The sequence below is a fragment of the Ahaetulla prasina genome, chromosome 4 (genome assembly GCF_028640845.1).
Source record: "Ahaetulla prasina isolate Xishuangbanna chromosome 4, ASM2864084v1, whole genome shotgun sequence".
Lineage (NCBI taxonomy): Eukaryota > Metazoa > Chordata > Lepidosauria > Squamata > Colubridae > Ahaetulla > Ahaetulla prasina.
In genome coordinates, this window is record NC_080542.1 from 81,826,800 (window position 1) to 81,849,995 (window position 23,196).

The 23,196-nt window shown below is 43.0% G+C and overlaps 1 protein-coding gene across 8 annotated transcripts in view; it reads right to left on the reverse strand.

The window, feature by feature from the left end:
• TRAK1 (trafficking kinesin protein 1) overlaps positions 1–23,196 on the reverse strand; it is a 438,997-nt gene that overhangs the window by 236,063 nt on the left and 179,738 nt on the right. The window contains exon 3 of one of the 8 annotated variants that reach the window (XM_058184203.1): positions 5,155–5,194. The exons of the other annotated variants lie outside the window; for them this stretch is intronic. Coding sequence (XP_058040186.1) covers positions 5,155–5,194 — 40 coding nt within the window. The remainder of the gene's footprint in view (positions 1–5,154; positions 5,195–23,196) is intronic. 8 annotated transcript variants of the gene reach the window in all.

Sequence of the window (23,196 nt, forward strand, 5' to 3'; positions counted from 1 at the left end):
CGTGGTCTTGGGGTGAGTTGTCATCTATACACTGATGATACTCAGCTCTATATTTCCACCCCTAACCACCCCAACAAGGCTGTTGAAGTGATGTCCCAGTGCCTGGAGGCCGTACGGGTCTGGATGGGGAGGAACAGACTCAGACTCAATCCCACCAAGACCGAGTGGCTGTGGATGCCGGCGGCCCGGTACAGTCAGCTAATTCCATCACTGACCATTGGGGGCGAACTATTGGCCCCCACGGAAAGGGCTCGTAATCTGGGCATCCTCCTGGATGCACGGCTATCTTTAGAAGATCATATGATGGCCATCACCAGGGGAGCCTTTCATCAGGTTCACCTGACACGCCAGTTACGCCCCTTTCTGGATCGGGCTTCCTTATGCACAGTCGCTCATGCCCTTGTTACATCCCGCCTGGACTACTGTAATGCTCTCTACATGGGGCTCCCCTTGAAGTGTACCTGGAGACTCCAACTGGTCCAGAATGCGGCTGCGCGGGTGATAGAGGGAGCACCTTTTGGCTCCCATGTAACACCCCTCCTGCGTAATCTGCACTGGCTCCCAGTGGTCTTCCAGGTTCACTTCAAGGTACTTGTCATCACCTTTAAAACGCTCCATGGCCTAGGGCCAGGATATTTACGGGACCGCCTACTGCCACCATTAGCCTCTCACCGACCAGTGCGCTCTTACAGTGTTGTGTCTTGTCCGCTCTCACCGCAGCCGGGGTCTGCTTATCTGCTCCCGAACACGGAGGAATGTATGCCTCCCGGCCCCAGTCCTGGCTCCATGCCCAGACAAGCTGCAGAGGAGGGGGCACCTCCCGGTCCCAGCCCTGGCTCCATGCCCAAGCAGGCTGCAGAGGAGGGAGCATCCCCCGGCCCCAGCCCTGGCTCCATGCCCAGGCAAACGGAGCAGCTAGACCCCTCCCCCTCCTCCACAGCATGTGAGCCTGAGGAAAGTTTACTTCCAACAGCTGATTGGAGTGACCCTCGCATCAGAAGATTGGATATGCGGAGGCAACAGAAGGAAGGGAGGGGCAGGCCTTAATGAGTGCTGAGTCATGGAGCCACACCCCATGGCCTATATAAAGGATCTGCTTTCTGGCAGTCTCTGAGTCAGGCAAAGTCGAACTTATCTTGCTGAAGTCACTTACTGGTCTCCTGCCTGCTCTGAGGACTTTGCTAGGACTTTGAGCAGAGCTGCAGAGGCAAGCCTGATTCGGATTTCCCTGACCCGGCCGTCAGCGGAGGAGTGGGACACGACACACAGAGAGGGCCTCCTCCGGATACCGTCAGCTAAACAATGTCAGCTGGCGACCTCTAGGGGGAGGGCCTTCTCTGTGGGGGCCCCTACCCTCTGGAACGAGCTCCCTCTGGGGCTTCGTCAACTCCCCGATCTCAAGTCCTTCTGCCGTGAGCTGAAGACGTTGCTGTTTCGAAGAGCAGGACTAGCTTGAATGTAGTTTTAAATTGGGATTTTTAAAAAAGGGGTTTAAATGAGGTTTTAAATTTGTATTTAAAAGTTAGAGCATCAATTGAATGTAACTATCTATTCTTTTAGCTGTTTTTTATGTATTATATGTTTTCTGTTTTTTTGGGGTTTTTTTTGACTGTGAACCGCCCTGAGTCCTTTGGGAGATGGGCGGTATACAAATAATAATAATAATAATAATAATAATAATAATAATAATAATAATAATAATAATAATAATAATAATAATAATAATAATAATAAGAAGAAGAAGAAGAAGAAGAAGAAGAAGAAGAAGAAGAAGAAGAAGAAGAAGAAGAAGAAGAAGAGTTCCTCTGTTTTTTATGAGCTCAAACAGCATTAGCATTTAAGAGCAGAGATTAGTTAGTTGCTTTTCTATTAATACATAATCCTTAAAAGGGCTCTCCTGTAGGTACCCTGCCACGGTCTAATTCAGACTGGAAATATAGCAAAGGAAAATGTTTTTCCCCAGTTGCTTTGTCCTGTTTTCCCCACTGGAAATAGCTGTTTGCAACACACAAGGGATTCTGTCCTAAGAGCTCACAATTCAAGACTACCAATATGCGTTACGGAGACCTGGTTGGGCGCAGAAGGGGGCGTGCCCCTTGTTCAAATGTGCCCACCGGGTTTCCGAGCATTCCATCAGCCGAGGGCCCAGGGTAGGGGTAGAGGAGTGGCGGTTGTGATTAGAGAGAGTCTGGAGCCGAGGGAGACCACTGTACCTCAGATTGCCGGGTGTGAATCCCTCTTTGTGAGGTGGGGTCATAGATGTCAGATGGGCTTGTTTGTCACGTACCTGGCTCCTTGCGGCATGACAGCAGCCCTGCCCGAGCTCCTGGAGGTGCTTGCTGGAGTGGCGTTGGAGACCCCCAGACTTATTGTCATGGGGGACTTTAACTTGCCATTGACCGGCATGTCATCTTCAATTGCTCGGGAGTTCACGGCTTCCATGACGGCCTTGGACCTGACTCAAGTAGTTGATGGCCCTACTCACAGTGGGGGTGGCACACTGGATTTGATTTTCATCTCTGGTCAGTGGTTGAAGGATCTGGATTTGAGGGATTTAGTCATCGAACCTTTGTCATGGTCGGATCACTCTCTCCTTCGCCTGGACTTTCTGACCACCACTCAACACCGCAGGGAGACGGAACCAATACGTTGGTTCCGTCCCAGGCGCCTGATGGACCCGGAGAGCTTCCAGACGGAGCTTGGGCCGTTTCCTGAGGGTCTGGTTCACAGCACGGCCGAGGAACTTGTCGCGGCTTGGGAACGGGCCGCAGTGGGGGCCTTGGACCGTGTCGTGCCTTTGCGGCCTCTGACCCGGCGTAGGTCTCAACCAGCTCCCTGGTTCTCCGAGGAGCTGAGGGGGATGAAACGCCGGAGAAGACGCCTAGAGAGTTCCTGGAGGTCCAGTCGTTCAGAGGCTGATCGGACACTAGTTAGGTCCTATACTAGGACCTACCTAGTGGCAATGAGGGAAGCGAGACGTTGCTACGTCTCCTCCCTCATTGCGTCGGCAGATAACCGCCCGGCCGCCCTGTTTCGGGTTACTCGCTCTCTCCTTCAACAGGGAGAGCGGGATGACCCGTTGCAGGGACGTGCTGAGGAGTTTTGTGGTTATCTATACGACAAAATCGTTCAGCTTCGGGACGGTCTGGACCAAAATTGGGTAGATCCAGGTGGGATGTCAGAGAGCCGTCTTGTTGAGACTATTTGGGATGAGTTTGACCCTGTGGCTCCCGAGGACATGGACAGGTTGCTGGGTAGGTTGAACACCACCACATATTTACTGGACCCGTGTCCCTCCTGGTTGGTGCTGGCCGCACAGGAGGTGACACGAGGCTGGCTCCAGGGGATTATGAATGCTTCTTTGTTGGAGGGGGTCTTTCTGGCCGCCTTGAAGGAGGCGGTGGTGAAGCCTCTCCTCAAGAAGCCTTCCCTGGACCCAGCTGTTTAAGGTAATTATCGTCCGGTCTCCAACCTTCGCTTCGCGGTGAAGGTTGTAGAGAGTGTGGTGGCGTGCCAGCTACCCCAGCACCTGGAGGAAACTGTCTATCTAGACCCGTTCCAGTCCGGCTTTCAGCCCGGTTACAGCACTGAGACGGCTTTGGTCGCATTGGTGGATGATCTCTGGAGGGCCAGGGATAGGGGTTATTCCTCTGCCTTGGTCCTATTAGACCTCTCAGCGGCTTTTGATACCATTGACCATGGTATCCTGCTGGAGGGATTGGGAGTGGGAGGCACCGTTTATCGGTGGTTCTCCTCCTATCTCTCCGATCGGTCGCAGACGGTGTTGGCGGGGGGGCAGAGGTCAGCCCCGAGACGCCTTACTTGTGGGGTGCCTCAGGGGTCGATTCTCTCGCCCCTCTTGTTCAACATCTATATGAAGCCGCTGGGTGAGATCATCAGTGGTTTCGGTGTGAGGTACCAGCTGTACGCTGACGACACTCAGCTGTACTTTTCCACACCGGACCACCCCAACGAAGCCATCGAGGTGTTGTCCCGGTGTCTGGAAGCCGTACGGGTCTGGATGGGGAGAAACAGGCTCAAGCTCAATCCCTCCAAGACGGAGTGGCTGTGGATGCCGGCATCCCGGTACAGTCAGCTGAGTCCGCGGCTGACTGTTGGGGGCGAGTCATTGGCCCCAATGGAGAGGGTGCGCAACTTGGGCGTCCTCCTGGATGGACGGCTGTCTTTTGAAGACCATTTGACGACCGTCTCCAGGAGAGCTTTTTACCAGGTTCGCCTGGTTCGCCAGTTGCGCCCCTTTCTAGACCGGGATGCCCTATGCACGGTCACTCATGCTCTCGTGACATCTCATCTGGATTACTGCAATGCTCTCTACATGGGGCTCCCCTTGAGGAGCACCCGGAGACTCCAGGTAGTTCAGAATGCGGCTGCGCGGGTGATAGAGGGAGCTCCTCGTGGCTCCCACGTAACACCTCTCCTGCACAGACTGCACTGGCTGCCTGTGGCCTTCCGGGTGCGCTTCAAGGTTTTGGTAATGATCTTTAAAGCGCTCCATGGCATAGGGCCGGGCTACTTACGGGACCGTCTGCTGCCACCGAATGCCTCTCACCGACCCGTGCGCTCTCACAGAGAGGGACTCCTCAGGGTGCCGTCGGCCAGGCAGTGCCGACTGGTGACACCCAGGGGAAGGGCCTTTTCTGTGGGGGCCCCCACCCTCTGGAACGAGCTTCCCCCAGGTCTTCGTCAACTTCCTGACCTTCGAACCTTCCGCCGCGAGCTTAAGACACATCTATTTATCTGCGCAGGACTGGACTAGAATTTTAAATTTTTAAATGTTTAAATTTTAAATTTGGTTTTAAATAGGTTTTATTATTTATATCTTTATTTTAAAGATTCGGCCTATGTAATAAGTTTTTTAAATTAATGTTTTACCCTGTATATATATATGTTTTTTTATATGGCTGTAAACCGCCCTAAGTCCCTAGGGAGATAGGGCGGTATAAAAGTGTGAATAATAAATAAATAAATAAATAAATAAATAAATAAATAAAATAAATGCTCATGAGGGATCTCAGGGTGGGGAAGGCCGGGTGAGGGGGGGGGCTTAGTGATAGAACAGGCCCTCAAGGCCACCCCAGCCCACTAAGATACCTCATGTTTCTCCCTCCCTTCCTTTCGCAAGGACTCACTTACCTTGCAAATATCTGTCTCCCCTCTGCTGCTGTTTCTTTGCCTTTGAGGAAGGAAGAGGAAAGGTGGCTTAGAAATGAGAATAGATCCTCCTGGATGCTATAATATTGTGCAGGTTCAGGCACTCATCCTCTTTTGCAGAGAGTCAGGGACCCAGAAACTTTCATTTTTGGCACGAAAAGTGTTTGCCACTCTATAGCAACAGCCAACCCTCCTACAACTTACCCCATCCCATTGGGTTCACAGGCTCTGGTGATCACAGAAAAGGAAGTGCAAGATCTATTTCAAAGACAAAAGCGAGGAAAAGCACTAGGCCCAGACAAGATAATTCTTTCTTGCTTAAAAGACTGTGCTGACCAATTGGCCCCCATCTTCACCCATATCTTCAGTAAATCACTAGAGATGTGCTATGTTCCTTCTTGCTTCAAATACTCTACTATCATTCCAGTGGCGAAGAAGCCTTCCATTAAGGCATTGAATGATTATAGACCACTTACTCTAACATCTGTAGTCATGAAAACCTTTGCATACTGAGCAAATAGATCAACAGATGATGCTATAAATATGGCTCTGCACTACATCCTACAACATCTTGAATCTCCAAAGACCTACGCAAGGGTCCTCTTTGTAGACTTTAGTTCAGCATTCAATACCATCATTCCAGAAATTCTTCTAAGCAAACCAGATAATGGTACCTTGAACACATTTATAAGTGGATCATAAGTGTCCTAACAGACAGGAAGCAGCAGGTGAAGCTAAGCAGAATCACATCAGATACCAGTACAATTAGCACAGGGCGCCCCCAAGGATGTGTGCTCTCTCCACTTCTCTTCTCTCTATATACTAATGACTGCATCTCAAATGATTCATCTGTTAAACTACTGAAGTTTGCAGATGATACAACAGTGATTGGTCTCATTTGAGACAACGATGAATCAGCATACAGACAGAAGGTTGAACAACTAGCCTCGTAGTGTGACCGCAACAATCTGGCACTGAACACGCACAAAACCATAGAAATGGTGGTAGACTTTAGGAGAAACCCTCCCATACTATCATCTCTTACAATATTAGATAACACAGTATCAACAGTAGAGACCTTCAAATTTCTATGTTCTATCATATTTCAAGACCTAAAACGGACACCTAACATCAAAAACGTCATCAAAAAAACACAACAATGTTCTTTCTGCGCCTGGAAGAAAGACAACCCCGAATATGTTTAAATATATCAGGATAAAAATTGAAATACCTAAAAAAATAATAAAAGAGAATAAATATTAGTAAAAATGGAGAAATTAGAACTAGAGGGCGAAGGAAGATGTGATTTATATAATTGAGCATGGAAATATTAAGACACAATTAAAATATGGAAAAAGAATACTTTGGTAGAAATTGAAATAAAGTGAAATGTATTTGGATATGTCAAATTGTATAAGATATGATATGGCCAATGCGCTATTCATAAACTATGTATGTGTGTAGGGGGGGGAAATTGAAAAATCAATAAAAACTTGTTTTTTATAAAAACCATGTTCTTTCTGTGCCAACTCAGGAAGCTCAAACTGCCCAATCAGCTGCTAATACAGTTCTACAGAGGAATTAAAGTCTGTCATCTGCACCTCTATAACTGTCTGGTTGGTTCTGCAACTCAACAAGACAGATACAGATTCAGAGGATAATTAGAACTGCAAAAAAAAACCCAAAACAATTGCTACCATTGCCTTCCATTGAGAACCTGTATACTGCATGAGTCAAAAAGAAGGCTGTGAAAATATTTACAGACCCCTCGAGTCCTGGACATAAATTGTTTCAACACCAACCCTCAAAATGACGCTATAGAGCATTGCAAACCAGAACATCTAGACAAAAGAACAGTTTTTTACCGAACGCCATCACTCTGCTAAACAAATAATTCCCTCAACACTATTCACTAAGTCTGCATTACTGTTACTATTAATCTTATCATTCCTATCACCCATCTCTTCCCACTGTATGACTGTAACTTGTTGCTATAGCCTTATGATTTATGATCAGGACGTGGTGGCTCAGGGGCTAGGACGTTGAGCTTGTCGATCGAAAGGACCTAGTGCTGCCATGTAACGGGGTGAGCTCCCGTTACTTGTCCCAGCTTCTGCCAACCTAGCAGTTTCGAAAGCGCATAAAAATGCAAGTAGAAAAAATGGGGACCATCTTTGATGGGAAGGTAACAGTGTTCTGTGTGCCTTTGGCATTGAGTCATGCCGGTCACATAACCACGGAGACATCTTTGGACAGCGCTGGCTCTTTGGCTTTGAAACGGAGATGAGCATCGCCCCCTAGAGTCGGCAACGACTAGCACGTATGTGCGAAGGGAACCTTTACCTTTATAGAATTATTTGATTGCTTATTTGTACCCTATGACTATCATTAAGTGTTGTATTTTATGATTCTTAATTAATGTACCTTTTTTTATGTACACTGAGAGCATATGCACCAAAAACAAATTCCTTGTGTTTCCAATCACACTTGGCCAATAAAGAATTGCTTGTATGTATGTATGTATGTGTGTATGTATGTATATATGTCCTGCTCCTCTCCCTCAACTACTTTCCATGTAATGCGACCTTGTTGTCCCACGGATCATGCTTGCATGCAAATGGGGCATCTGTGTGCACATGGGGCACTTGGAGTGATCTTTGAAGACAAGCCTGGTGCTGCGCGTCCTCTTTCTTCAGCTTGGATGCATTTGGGGCACTCAAGCTGGCCACTGCCACCACAGCGAGACAGAAAGAGAGAGAGGGGTGTGTGTGTGTGTGTGTGTGTGTGTGTGTGTGTGTGTGTGTGTGTGAATGAGAGAGAGAGAGCGCGATCCGTGTTTCCGCTGAGGCACCCAAGCTGCTGGTAGCGGCGTGAGCAGCAGGAGCCACCATGATTCTCCCCTCCCCAACCAGCCAGCCCCACCTGACCTGTTGCCTGCCTGGCCAGCTGGCTGGCGCAAAGTCTCATCATTCTTCTTGTCATCATCCTCAACCTCCCCACCCAAGAAGCAATGGGCTCCGTGGGAGTGTCTCATTCCTGCCCTGGCACAGTGAACTCCAGCAGGCTGGACGTGGCTGTGAAGGGACTGGCCCCACAGTGCTTCCTTGCGCAGTGGAAGGCTTCATTCAGTCTTCAAACAGTAAGGCTGGCTGTGGAATCGCCGCTTGCTTGTGTGTGCCAGTCTTATTGTTTGCCTTCCAACTTCTCATGGAAAAAAAAATCTTGCGAGGTGAGAAGGTCTGAACTATTTTTTTAACCATAGTCTCTGTTAAGAGTTTGCAGCAATCCAGACAGCATGCAAGTAAACAATTCAGAGGATTAATTTATAAAAGAAACCACAAGGCGCCTCAAGTGTGGGGTGCCACAGGGGTCGGTTCTCTCGCCTCTCCTGTTCAACATCTATATGAAGCCACTGGGTGAGATCATCAGTGGTTTTGGGGTGAGGTACCAGCTGTATGCTGATGATACTCAGCTGTACATCTCCACCCCTAACCACCCCAACGAAGCTGTCGAAATGTTGTCCCGGTGTCTGGAGGCCGTGCGAGTCTGGATGGGGAGAAACAGGCTTAAACTCAACCCCTCCAAGACTGAGTGGGTATGGATGCCGGCATCCCGGTACAGTCAGCTGCAGCCACTGCTGACTGTTGGGGGCGAGTTATTGGCCCCAATGGAGAGGATGCGCAACTTAGGCGTCCTCCTGGATGGACAGTTGTCTTTTGAAGAACATCTGACGACCGTCTCCAGGAGAGCTTTTTATCAGGTACGCCTGATTCGCCAGTTGCGCCCCTTTCTAGACTGGGATTCCCTATGCACAGTCACTCATGCCCTCGTCACTTCTCACCTGGACTACTGTAATGCTCTCTACATGGGGCTCCCCTTGAAGAGCACTCGGAGGCTCCAATTGGTCCAGAATGCGGCTGCGCGGGTGATAGAGGGAGCTACTCGTGGCTCCCATATAACACCTCTCCTGCGCAAGCTGCACTGGCTGCCTGTGGTCTTCCGGGTGCATTTCAAGGTGTTGGTTACCACCTTTAAAGCGCTCCATGGCTTAGGACCGGGGTATTTACGGGACCACCTGCTGCCACCGTTTGCCTCCCATCGACCTGTGCGCTCCCATAGGGTGGGTCTCCTCAGGGTGCCGTCAGCCAAACAATGTCAGCTGGCGACCCCCAGGGGGAGAGCCTTCTCTATAGGGGCACCTACCCTCTGGAATGAGCTTCCCCCAGGATTTCGACAACTTCCTGACCTCTGGACCTTTCGCCGCAAGCTGAAGACGTAGTTATTCTTCTGTGCAGGACTGGCATAAAATGGAAATCCACTATTAATTTTTATGGGGTTTTTAATGGTTTTATTGTGTATTTTAATTAATAGGCCAAATTGAATAGGTTTTTTAAAATTGGTTTTAATTGTATATTGTACTTTTTACTGTGTTTTACTTGGCTGTAAACCGCCCTGAGTCCTTCGGGAGAAGGGCGGTATAGAAATTAAATAATAATAATAATAATAATAATAATAATAATAATAATAATAATAATAATAATAATAATAATAATAATAATAATAATAGTTATTGTTATTGTTATTATTATTATTATTATATACAATACTATACAGCAGAAGCCAGAACCAGAACTCATAATCCTGAAGTACAGAATCAATAATCACAGAAGCTATAGAATTACAGAAGAACTCATATATATATATATATATATATATACAGATCAGTGAACCTAAGCCACGCCAGGCTCCGAGCTGTCTGGGTCACGATTAGCTGACCTGTTACCATGTCTATTTTAAGGTCCAGCCTCTCCCCCACATTCAAAAAAGTAAAGACACTTGAAACTTGGCATTTCAAAAGAAATCTTTTATTGAAAAGGTGATAGCAAGACTAATTCAAAACAGGCTCTGAGATCCCTCAGGGCATACAACTAGAATAAAGAAAATTAGAGAACAGAAAGTTCTAACAGAACTTTCTCAGGACCATCTTCCTGTGATGCAGTCCACATGGCCCATCTTCCTCTTACATTCCCCAAGAGGTGAGAAAATGCCAGGCAGCTAGGGCACCAGGCAACAATTCTAAATCAGGTTAAAGGTTATACAAGAATGCAATGCAGAATATGGGATACATAAAAAAGGAAAAGAAAAATAAATGTGTGAAGGACACCCATTCCCTTCCTCTGAAGAATGGCAGATACACAGACCTGACATATATTCAAATTCATGAACCTTTATACATCGACACTTCTCTGTTCATGACTGGAATAGACATAAAACCAAATATCTTAGCATTCTTCCCATAGTGTACTCCACCCAATGGTTTGGTCATTATATCTGTCAGATTGTCCTCTGAAGAACAGTGAAGCAAGGTAATTAATTTACATTTGATGGCTTCTCTTACATTACAATATTTAATATCCTCATGCTTGCTTCTATTCTTTACTCTGTCACCTGTAGCCATTTTAATGCAAGCAGCATTATCCTCAAGCACCATTATGGCTTCATGTACTTTGACATTTAAATCTTTAACAGCTGTACGTACCAAGTTACCTCTGAGCAAAGCTCAGACAGAGCAATAAATTCTGCCTCTGCCATAGAAATGACTACAGTTGTTTGTTTTCTGGACTTCCAACCAATTAAAGACCCTCCAAACAATACCACAATACCATAATTAGACTTTCTGGTTTTTACATCATTGGCATAATTACTGTCAACATAATGTTTTATTTTCAATTCTTCAGAGATCAGTATTTGGAGATCAAGTTCACAGTTCCCTTTAAATACCTGAGAATCCTTTTTATACCCATCCAGTACAATTGCGTTAGTGCAGCAATAGAGCGATTTAAGATGCTTATTGCACAAGTTATGTCTGGTCTAGATCACTATGACAGATATAACAAGCCCCCTACTGCAGATCAATATATCTCTTGATCACAGGCTTCAATTTTGTCCTCACCCAAATTGTTGTAAAAATCTGTGCTCATAGGTGTTGGAGCAGAATTACAATCCTTCATGTTGTATCTCTCCAACAGCTGTTCAACTTTCCTTCTTTGACGGAGAACATAACCACCTTTCTCATTTTTTGTAGCTCTACACCGAGATAGTTTTTTATTTCTCCCAATCTTTTAATTCATTTTTTTCTCTAATTGATTAGCAAATTCTTTTACCTATGACAAATCCTTTGCAATGAAACAAAGATTATCCACAAATGCTAAAAATTGACAATCCCCACCTTGTAACTTTCCAGTAGATATGCAACCATTAGCCTTGCAACTCTTGAACCCGAGATCCTTAAATGCAGTATCTAAACAGATATTCCAATTTCTGGCTGACTGCTTCAGCCTATAAATGACCTTGTTAAATTAATATACGGTGTTAGGCTTTTACTTTCATACCCTGGTGCTTGAACCATGTAGATTTCTTACTCTAATTCTGCATTGAGGAATGCTGTGGTTATATCAAAATGCCAAATTTTATGTCCATGAGCCACTGCTAATGCTAGTGCCAACCTTATGCTTTCACTCTTTACAGTTGGTGTGAATACATCATACTGCACGTTTTTCCTTTGTGAAAAACCTTGTGCTACAAACTTTGCTTTACATTGTGTATTGTCCATGGCTTCTTTCCATTTTACTTGTTCAATTTTGGGTAATGCCAATTATTTCCTGATAGTTTCTTGGCTCATACCAAACATTACATGTTATGTACCATATAAGGAGTGAGTTATAGGTTTCACTCAGATCCTCCAAAAAGGTGGGAAAACACTTAAAGGTCATTGGTTAAGCCGTCTGGCAGCCCTCTATAAAAGAGGACACTGCCAGACAAGAACTCTGTTGGGTTGTACTGGTCTACTAATAAAGAGCTGTTGTTACTGAAAGAGCTGAGTCCGTCTCTTCCATCATCAAATCTAACATTACATACCTTAACCTCACCTTAGAATACCTGTCAGGTGAAATCCCCTTGTTCCATCGCTCTGACCTGCGTGGCATTGACTGTTCTTGTGTCTCAACCCTCTCTTGCTTCATATCCGAGTCATCATCTTCTCCTGACTCCTTTTCTTATTCTTTTTCAGTTTCTACTCCCTGAATGCTGACACCATCACTAAGTGGGTGACCATCACTAAGTGGATCATTCCGAAGATTTGCATCAATTCTGTTCCAATTTTGCTGTGTAAAGCTAGCAGACCTTGAAATGACTATTCTTTTGCTCCCATGCTCATGGCTTGTAAATCTAAGCAGACTTTGGTTGACCTTTTCTCCTGATTGCTTTTGGAATACGAACCCATGCATTGCTTCCAAAAACCCTTAAATGTGTCAGAGATGGCTTTCTCCCATACAGCACAGCATATGGAGTATTATTAATAGAGTAACTCCACAGCCTATTGATTAAATAATTAGCAGTCAACATGGCTTCACCCCAATACGACCTATTCAGACAGAATCCTCCAGGAGTGAATACTTCATTATTTGTAACGCACCATTCCATTTCCCAGCCTCACCATTCTCAGATGCTGTGTACAGATTTGTACGTCTATGTTTTATTCCTAACTGTCCCAACCACTTTTGAAAACTTGTTGACATGAATTCTGAACCTCTATCAGGTTGCAGCTGTTTATATCTTCTTTCTATGAAGCTTACCCATTGCTTAAATTTCTGTAGCACCTCTATTTTACTCTTTAGTAAATATCAGAAACCAAATCTGCTGTAGTCATCTACAATTACCAGTGCATACTTTGCCCCTACCAAACTGGCTTGCATTGGGCCCACCAAATCTGCATGTACCACCTCTAGAGCTCTTGTTATCTGCCTTGTGCTACTCTTGCTTACTGTAAATGCCTTGGACTTTGATGATTTACATACTGTCCAAGTATGCCTTACACCCTTTTAAGTTTTGGCCATGTCAGCTTCAGCCTCTCCAAACTGTTGCATCTTTTGCAAAACTCTGAAACTGACATGGCCAAGTTTTCTGTGCAAGAGATAAACACATGAATCATGTTGTGCCACATTTCCAAATGTTTGGGCACACTGAACCTTTCTCAAACCCTTTTTGGTCTAGACTAGAGACACTGAGTAAATTATGCTCCATTTCAGGCACACATAATATGTTGCTAAATTTTTCTTGCAGACATGGAATCAGCACACTGCCTTTTTCAGTGACTTTAGCCTTTTGGCCATTTGCTAAGGCTACTGTAGCTGGATCCATTCTGTAAAACAATTTTGAATTATTAATAATTGTTTGACTAGCCGCACTGTCAATTAACCATTTGTTTCTGCTATTACAATAGCTAACTTTTTCATAGCAGCTGTCCATCTGTTTTTCTTTCAAAAAGTCTTTCTTCATAGAAAATATTTGCTGGGCTCTCTGGTCTTTGCAGACATCTTGTCTGTTGCTTTTCTCTCTCTGCTCCGAGAGCCCCCACCTCAGGAATTCCTCCTCATGGCTTTTTCTAAAATGGCGTTTGTTTTCTTCAGAAAGCAAACAAACTTTAAGGGCTTCCATTCTTAAATCCTGTTCTGGTTTGCATAATGGCTGAACAACTGTTGTTTAGGCAAAGCAGCCTTTTTAAGTTTAACCCTTCTCCAAACTGCTGCATCTTTTGCAAAACGCTGAAGCTGGCATGGCCAAGCTTTCTGTGCAAAAGATAAAAACATCAATCATGTTGTGCCGTATTTCCAAATGTTTGGACTTGTTTCAATGGCTGAAACAATGTCCCACATTTCATCAAGAGTATTTAACACCAATAGCACCTTTTGAGGTTCAGGAATCTTCATTCCACACTGTTCCAACTCAATAAATAAAGTTTGCATTTGCACCAAATGCTTCTCTATATTCTCATGTGGCTGCAGCTCAATAATTGTACAATATTGCATGCTAATGCACTCACATGCACACCTCTTGATTTCAGCCAGACCTCCTTTGCAGTCTTTAAATCAGCTACATTCAAGAATTGTTCATCTTCTAAATTTAAGATTATATAGGCCAGTGCCTTATCATGCTGCCTGATCTGCAGCTGCTAATGGTGCCTGAGGTGGATTCACAATAATATCCCAGAACACCTTAACCTTCAGGAAACATTCCATTTTTGCAGCCCAAATAATGTAATTCTTCTGCCCCAATCGAGGCAGAGCTCTCCTTGAATTCAACAGCCATCTGGCAAGCTTCTTCTGCCTTGTTCTCTATTCCTAATTTCTTGCTTCTCATTTTTACTCTCCTCTTCCCCTGCTTTTTCTAGTTTCTCATCTACTTCTTTAATATCATGTTCCTCTTCCCCCTCCAACTGTTGAGTAGCTTCTACATTCATTTCTGTATCTTTAAACAATTCCTTTGTCTCTTTGTCATTTCTTAAGGAATCACACAGACTTTTTAACATGCACAATATTTCTTCATACATCTCTAGATCCATTTTATAGTGATTTAATACAGCTTATAAAAAGTATATTTCTATTATTCCAATATCTCAATACTTAAGAAACTTCTAATCAAGTTACATCAATTCCATAGTTATATCAAAATCCCCACATTTTATTTTTAATAATTTATAGCCTTATAGTTACCCAATTGTCCAAATTTTATTTCCTTCTTCTCTCTTTTCTTCTGACCCTTTCTTCTTTTGCTTCTTAGATTACTCTATTAAATAAGATTAATAGTCGAAGTTCAAATTTGTCCAGGTTAGTCCACTAAATTCTTCCAGTCTTTCCAATCCATAATCCAAGTCAATTTTAGTAAGATTTAGTTATTTGCAAATTACCGTATATACTCGAGTATAAGCCGACCCGAATATAAGCCGAGGTACCTAATTTTACCACAAAAAACTGGGAAAAACTATTGACTCGAGTATAAGCCTAGGGTGGGAAATGAGGCAGCTACTGGTCAATGTAAAAAATAAAGATAGAGCCAAGTAAAATAACATGAATATTTATTTGAATATTTATTTTTATACTTGATACTTAAATCTTGTTTGTTTGGATAATGCTTGCAGCTGCCTTCCAAAAGTAGGAAGAGGCTTCTATTAATTAAATACAGTTAATATACTCACCTGCTGTATTATAAATAGATTTCACCTTTTGTCATAGTAAAATAGAGTTTGGTGGCAACTTCTTCAGTAGTTTTTGAAAGCTTTCAGATACAAACAAATGTCTCCCAATGCAATGTACTTTATGTCTTGTAAGTAATTTAGACTTTGTACCTACCTACCAGGCATAATTCCTACGAGATATAATAAAAATAGTCGGTTTGGTCTAAAGGGTACCATGCTAGAAAGCCAGAGACCATGAGTTCTGACCTTGGGCTAATCATACTCCTTCAGCCATATTCGCCTCAGAGTGTGGTGGTTGTAGGAGGAAAATGTCTGCTGGATCGTTTGCCATCATGAGTTATTTGTATAAGTAATTCAGATGGCAAAGCACAGGCATATTTTTTAACTTCTATTATTTGAGCAAATCAATTAGATGGCTCTATAAGTTGAATGTTATCTAATGTAAATTCAGAAGAAAACTGATATTAGGCTATTCCAGTAGGGAATAGTAATATTCAGGTCTTCAACCATTCACTTGTATCTTTTTTTCTAATTGGATGGCTCCTACTATCATCAATCTTGGTATCTTTCTGGCTTGCCCTCAAGGGTTGGGAGTGGGAGCATTATATATTGTAGAGTTCTCCTTCTGCATCATGGCCTTGCTCCCTCGGACGCCGCCTTCTTGAAAGCCTCCTGACGTGGTGGTTGCTCCGCCGCTGCTACCGAGCATCTTCTTCCCGCCGCGAGGAAACCATTTAAAAGCCCAGCTTCTGAAGCACGGAGGAGAAGAAAGAAAGCCCTGGCGGTGCAGTGAGAGGCGGGCGGGGAGCCGCCAGCCTTCGGCCGACGCCGGCATGTCGGGAAACCCTCCTCCCTCAGCCGAGAAGGCTGGCGGCCCCCGCCCGCCGCGGACCCGAGCCAAGCCGGTCCCAGTCCAGCTGAACGGTGAAAGCGTCGGCCGAGAAGGCTGGCGGCTCCCCGCCCGCCTCTCACTGCACCGCCAGAGCTTTCTTCTCCTCCGTGCTTCAGAAGCTGGGCTTTTAAATGGTTTCCTCGTGGCACAGCCTGGCGGGAGTTACTGCGGACCCGAGCCAAGCCGGTCCCAGTCCAGCCGAACGGTGAAAGCGGAGCGGCGCTTGGCATGTCGGGGAAACCCTCCCTCCCTCAGCCGAGAAGGCTGGCTCCCCGCCCGCCGCGGACCTGAGCCAAGCCGGTCCCAGTCCAGCCGAACGGTGAAAGCGCCGGCCGAGAAGGCTGGCGGCTCCCCGCCCGCCTCTCACTGCACCGCCAGGGCTTTCTTTCTTCTCCTCCGTGCTTCAGAAGCTGGGCTTTAAATGGTTTCCTCGCGGCACAGCCTGGCGGAGTTACTGCGGACCCGAGCCAAGCGGTCCCAGTCCAGCCGAACGGTGAAAGCGGAGCGGCGCCGGCATGTCGCCACCGTTCGGTTGGACTGGGACCGGCTTGGCTCGGGTCCGCACGGCGGGGCGGGGGAGCCGCCAGCCTTCTCGGCTGAGGGAGGGAGGGTTTCCCCGACATGCCGAGCGCCGCTCCGCTTTCACCGTTCGGCTGGACTGGGACCGGCTTGGCTCGGGTCCGCGCGGCGGGGCGGGGGAGCCGCCAGCCTTCTCGGCTGAGGGAGGGAGGGGTTCCCCGACATGCCGAGCGCCGCTCCGCTTTCACCGTTCGGCTGGACTGGGACCGGCTTGGCTCGGGTCCGCGCGGCGAACTGCTCAGCCTTGGGCAAATCCCGCCGGACGATCTCGCCGCCTCTTTGGCGTCTCCTGTGCGGGGTTCCCGAAGTACATCGAGACGTAGACTCGAGTATAAGCCGAGGGGGCGCTTTTCAGCACAAAAAACGTGCTGAAAAACTCGGCTTATACTCGAGTATATACGGTAGTTTCTTTTTTGCAACAAGACAGACACTGACTTCAGAGAATAATTAGAACTGCAGAAAAAACAATTGCTACCAACCTGCCTTCCATTGAGGACTTGTATACTGCACGAATCAAAAAGAGGGCTGTGAAAATATTTACAGACCCCTCACATCCTGGACATAAACTGTTTTAATGCCTACCCTCAAAACGTTATAGAGCCCTGCACACCAGAACAACAAGACCCAAGAACAGTTTCTTCCTGAATGCCATCACTCTGCTAAACGAAGAATTCCCTCAACGCTATTTATTAAATCTGTACTACTATTAATCTTCTCATCGTTCCCATCACCCATCTCCTTTCATTTCTGACTGTATGACTGTAACTTTGTTGCTTGTATCCTTACGATTTATATTGAAATTGATTGTTTCTTGATTGCTTATTTGTACCCTATCATTTAGTGTTGTACCTTAGAATTCTTGATGAATGTATATTTTCTTTTATGTACACTGAGAACATATGCACCAAGACAAATTCCTTGTGTGTCCAATCACACTTGGCCAATAAAAATTCTATTCTATTCCATTCTAAACAAAGGAAAAAAATCTATAGTTTTAACTCTCCAAGAGGAAAGAAAAAACCCACTATTGAATGTTCTCAATTTTTTTCCATTCATCTTCTAACAACAGAGTCAAAGTCAGGCCATTCACCAGATGTTGTTACTTCTGTTCTGTGTATTAGACTTTGTGTGTATTAGATTAGTGTATACTTCATTTAATATACTGCAGCTATGGTGTTGTACTACTTCTCTTTCTCCAGTAGATGGCTCTCTTATGCCCTGATCCAACCTAAGCAATCTGTCAAAAATTGCTGACTGTCGGATAAATCCAAGGGGTTTAGAAATTCAAATAAAAAAATAACTTCTCCCTAAAGTCACTTTCAGATTATTTAAGCTTTTTTCAACGCTGTATGTATTTTTTATACCAACTCTTGGGCTTTTTTCCCACCTTTTCGTTTCTGTTTTTTTTTTCTCCATGTGTCAATTTGCCGCTATTTTAAGCTTAGGAGTTTTCTTTTCATATTCTTTTTGTTATTGCAAGTCATTAAAGTAAAAGTTGGTAAATATCTCACCCAATTTCAATATTCTGTCCATACACTGCTCATGCACAAGTTTGGTCCCTGATTGTCCCAGCTTTGTGGCTGCCAGCAAGGGTGACCGTGTCTGCTGCCATTCGGGGAGAGCTTACATCAGACCTAATGAGGAATTTGCAGATTCCTTGTGGTCAGCGAAGTGTGTCTCCTTCCTTCACTATCCCTACAAGACAGTTGTGACCCCGAAGGGTCTTTTGCCAGCGGTTACCAGCTGGATTTTTGTGGGGCTCAGCAGAGCCCGCTGTTTTCCAGCTGTTCTCGCTGAGGTTGTAACCGGAAGTCATTTTCTGTCATTCTTGAAGCTTTATGTATACAGGTGGGCCTGGACTAATGACTTAATACCGATGACTAATGTTTAACAGTGGTTCAAAATTACAATAGCCTAAGAAAAAATGATTTAAAACCTTCCTTTAAGTTGCCATCATATCACCCTCATGATTTCTTGATTGCAATTTGGGTACTTGGCCACCGGATCATATGGTCAATTCATTGTGATTTCCAACCTTCCCCTGAGTGCTTCCAATATGCAAAATCAATAAGATAATCCAGATTCACTTAAAGACTGTGTGATTCACTTAATGACCATGTAAAAATGGTCATTAACTTGTGTCAGGTTCTGTAAAGTATGGGGGGAAAACTCTCAGCACGCAAAAACAGTAACCAAGTTTCTTTATCCTGATATTGGTACTAACTGACCATCTTAAAGTGTTAAAGAAAGGGGAGGGCGGGGTTGACGTCGCAACGATATGACCGGCGATCTTGTGGTTCCAAGATCACTGTCGATATCTTCCTCACTGGACGGTCCTTTTTGGACCTCACTGTCCCGTAGAGATGGTGATTGAGAAGGGCACATCCTGACGATCCCAGGGACACTGCAAAGTCCCTGGTTGATCCAGGAGAAGCCCTTTTTTTGGTGGTGAAGAGGCAGCCATTAAAACTGCTGAAGTTGGGACAGCTCCGGATGGAAGAGCGTGAAAGAAAGTGTGCCGATGTGGTGAGAGATCTCCTTTTTTAAAGATTATTAGAGAGAACACCCTGAGACAAAAAAAAAGAAGAAAGTTAAAACTGATGATAGTAGCAAGTAAGCAGCAGAATTAAGACTGAGTGAAAGGTAATTTTTTCACTTGCCTTTTCAATTTTTTTTTTTTTTTCATGTGGATGCCTATGGATGATTTTACTTGTTAATCTGGACTGGACTGAAAACCTCCATTTTTTTTCTTAAATTTTTAAACTCTTAGTATCCTTTTAGAAAAATACTTCTTCGGTGCTATATTGAGTTTAATTTTTATTTCCTCTTATTTTTTATACGTCTGTGTATTGTGTATTGGATACTAAAGGAGGGAAAGTAGAGAAAAAGCAAGCAACACTGCCATCTAGTGGATTGGAAATATTGTTTCTTTTTTTGGCGCAAGAAAGTACAAACAGTGTATACTCCAAAGACTCTGAGCCTATTCCAGATAAGATAGTGGGGAGAGCATCAAAGACACTTTGTAAATCTGTTTATTGGGTGCTCTTCTGGGAACTATCAGTAGTAGGAGTCTGAAACTGAAAAGGAGAAGTTTGCAGTGACTCTGGAAAGAGAGTGCAATAGTATTGGAGAATTTATAAAAGGAACGTTCTCCTTTCCCTCATTAGCTTTCTTTTCTCTCTCTCTCTATTTTCCTCTTCCATTTTGATTGAAGATTGTGAAAGTGGTTAATACTTTTTTTGACTAATTGGATTAATTGGATTAAAACACACGAGTCCGAAGATTTTTCTTTTGTTCCTTTTTTCTTTTCTTTTTCCTGTTGTGCTTTTTGGCTTTGCCTTTTTTTATTCTTATTTGGAAGAATTTTGGTTTCTCTTTGCATATAAGTGGATTAAGGAATAGAAGAACACGAAGTCTACGTTAAAATGAGCAAAAAGGCATCTGGTTTTATAAAAGGGAGGCAGATGAGGAATAATGTTAGACAGATTATTAATATATTGGAATATCTGGAAAAGAAGAATACTTCAGCAGCACTTATTTTTTTGGATGCAGAGAAAGCCTTTGATCGATTGCATTGGGATTTTTTATTTAAATTAATAGAGAAAATGCAATTTGGAGATTGTTTTGTTAGAATAATTAAAGCGATTTATGGAGAACAAACAGCACAGATTATAATAAATGGTAGCTTGACAGAAGTTATTAAGATTGCGAAAGGAACGAGACAGGGATGTCCCTTATCACCATTATTGTTTGTTTTGACTCTGGAACCATTATTAGATAAAATACGAGAATTAACGAAAATAGAGGGAATTAAGATTAGACAACATGAGTATAAAGTTAGAGCTTTTGCAGATGATGTAGTGGTTACGTTAACAAATCCTATAAATTCAAGTAGATTTTTGTTGGAAGTAATTGATAAATATGGAAAGGTATCAGGATTTAAAATAAATCAGAATAAAACAAAAGTGATAATTAAAAATATGTCTATACAACAGAAACAAAAACTAGAGGAAATGACAGGATTTGAGGTAGTAAAAGGTTAAATACTTAGGGTTTATATTAGCTCATCGAATAAGAAACTTTATAAGAATAATTATGACTTGCTATGGCAAAAAGTTCAGAATGATATGAGTGTCTGGAAGAAATTGCAGTTATCCCTATTGGGAAGGATTAAAATGAATGTGTTACCTATTAAAATGAATGTGTTACCTAGATTTTTGTTTCTGTTCCAGATGATACCAATAATTAAAAAGGATAAAAATTTGGAAGATTGGCAGATTGGGATTAATAAATTTATATGGCAGGGTAAAAGGCGAGGTTAAAATGAAAATAATACAGGACTCACGGCAAAGAGGTGGTTTAAGAATGCCTAACTTTAAATTATATTATGTAGCAGTAGCCCTTTCAGTAATAAGTGACTGGCTTAACTTAACAGAGGAAAGAATTTTGCATATAGAAGGTTATGGCTTGTTATATGGATGGCATGCGATTATTTTATGAAAAAAAGTGGATAGGGCTTTTAAGAATCATGTGTTGAGAAGTGCTCTTTATGGTCTGGAAAAATATTCCAATAAATTAGAATACAAGATTCCTATATGGGCGAGCCCTAGACATGCAATAGAGAATATAAATATAGAACAGAAACAGGAAATGATTACTTATAAAGAACTTTTGTATGCTGAAGGAGGTAGATTGCAATTAAAATCATTACAGGTATTAAATGAAGAAGGGAGGAATTATACTTGGTTTCAATATGGGCAAATAAGTGCTAGATGGAAAGAAGATCAAAAAATTGGTATAATGCAAAGGAGGAAAATTTAATAAAGCAAATTAGAAATCAGACCCAGGAGCATATAAAGAGATTGTATAATGTGTTGCTTGAAATAGATTCAGAAAAGGATTTGGTAAAGGATTGTATGATAAAATGGGCACAGAATATTCAGGAACCAATAATGTTGGAAACATGGGAGAAAATTTGGGTTAGAAATGTTAAGTTTACACAAGCACAGAATTTAAGGGAAAATTTTTATAAGATGTTTTATAGATGGCATTTAGATCCCAAAAAATTATCATGTATGTATCCTAATATCCAAGCGAAATGTTGGAGGTGTGATTGTGATGATGCTACATATTTTCATATTTGGTGGACTTGCAAGAAAATTAAGGTCTTTTGGATAAGAATTTGGTGGATTATTCAAAATGTACTGAAGAAGAAGATAAAGTTCCTGCCACAATTTTTCCTTTTGGGAATTATAACGGATTGTACAGGGATTGAGACTAAATTGATTCTGAATTTAATAACAGCAGCAAGACTGTTGATTGGACAATACTGGAAGAAAGAAGAGATACCTACAATAGAAGAATGGATACTGAAAGTCATTAATTTGGCTGAGATGGCTAAAATCTCAGCTTTTTTAAAAGACAATACGCAAGAAAGATATTTAATTGAATGGAAAAATGGATTGATTATCTACAAAACAGATATGAGATTAAGAAATATCAGATTGCCTTTGAATAATTAGAAAGTTATTTTATGTAATGGGGAAGGGGTTGGGAGATGAAAAGCTTTGGATGTGGTTATTTGGATTGGAAGGGAAAATTTTATTCTATGTTTGGTTTATGTATAACAATACCTTGTGATTGACCCGGGAAGCTGGGGGGGGGGGGAAAGGAGGGGGGAAGGGTTTTTTTTTGGGAGGGAGGGGGGGGAAAAGGGGGAAAATGTTTTTGTTTTTTAAAACTCTTTCAATTAAAAAAAAATGAGCAAAAAGGCAACAACATTTGGTTTTGCTACCTCAACTCCCGCTTCGTCACCATCTGGAGAAAAAAGATCAATACAGATGATGCTACAACAGGAAAAGGACAAGGAACAAGAGAAGGAAAAGGAAGTCACACTACAGATGATTTGGCAAGGAATTCAAAAATTAAAAACAGAAGTGGAAAATATTGAACAGAGATCAGAAAAAATTGAGCAAAGAACAGAAAAAACAGATGAAAAGATGGAGAATATACGTCAAATGATAAAAAAAATGAGGACAGACTTCAAAAAATTGAGGAAAAAGAAGAACAAAGAGATAAAAAAATTAGAGTGGAATACTGGGATGGGAGATGGCTGGAGCAGAATTTTATCTTAGATTTCAAAATATAGAAAAGAAGAGAGAAAAATTGGCAAAAAAAATAGTGGAAATCTTAGCTGAAGCTTTAGAAATTAGTAAAGAAAAGATGATGGATAGCATGGATGAAATATTTCGAGTATATACAAGATACGCAACGAGAAATACTCTACCAAGAGAAGTCCACATAAGATTTACCAAAAAGTCAATCAAAGCGCAAATATTGCAGGTTGCAAGAGATAAAAACACTGAAATACAAGGATAAGGAAATTGTAGTTCTGAAGCAAGTTCCGAGAAGAGTGAGAGAGATGAGAAGAGAATACCACTTTTTTTTTATTTTCCAAAAAGTTTTTATTGGTCAAAAAAGGTTTATACAAATACATATCAGGTATGGTAAATTTTCATTT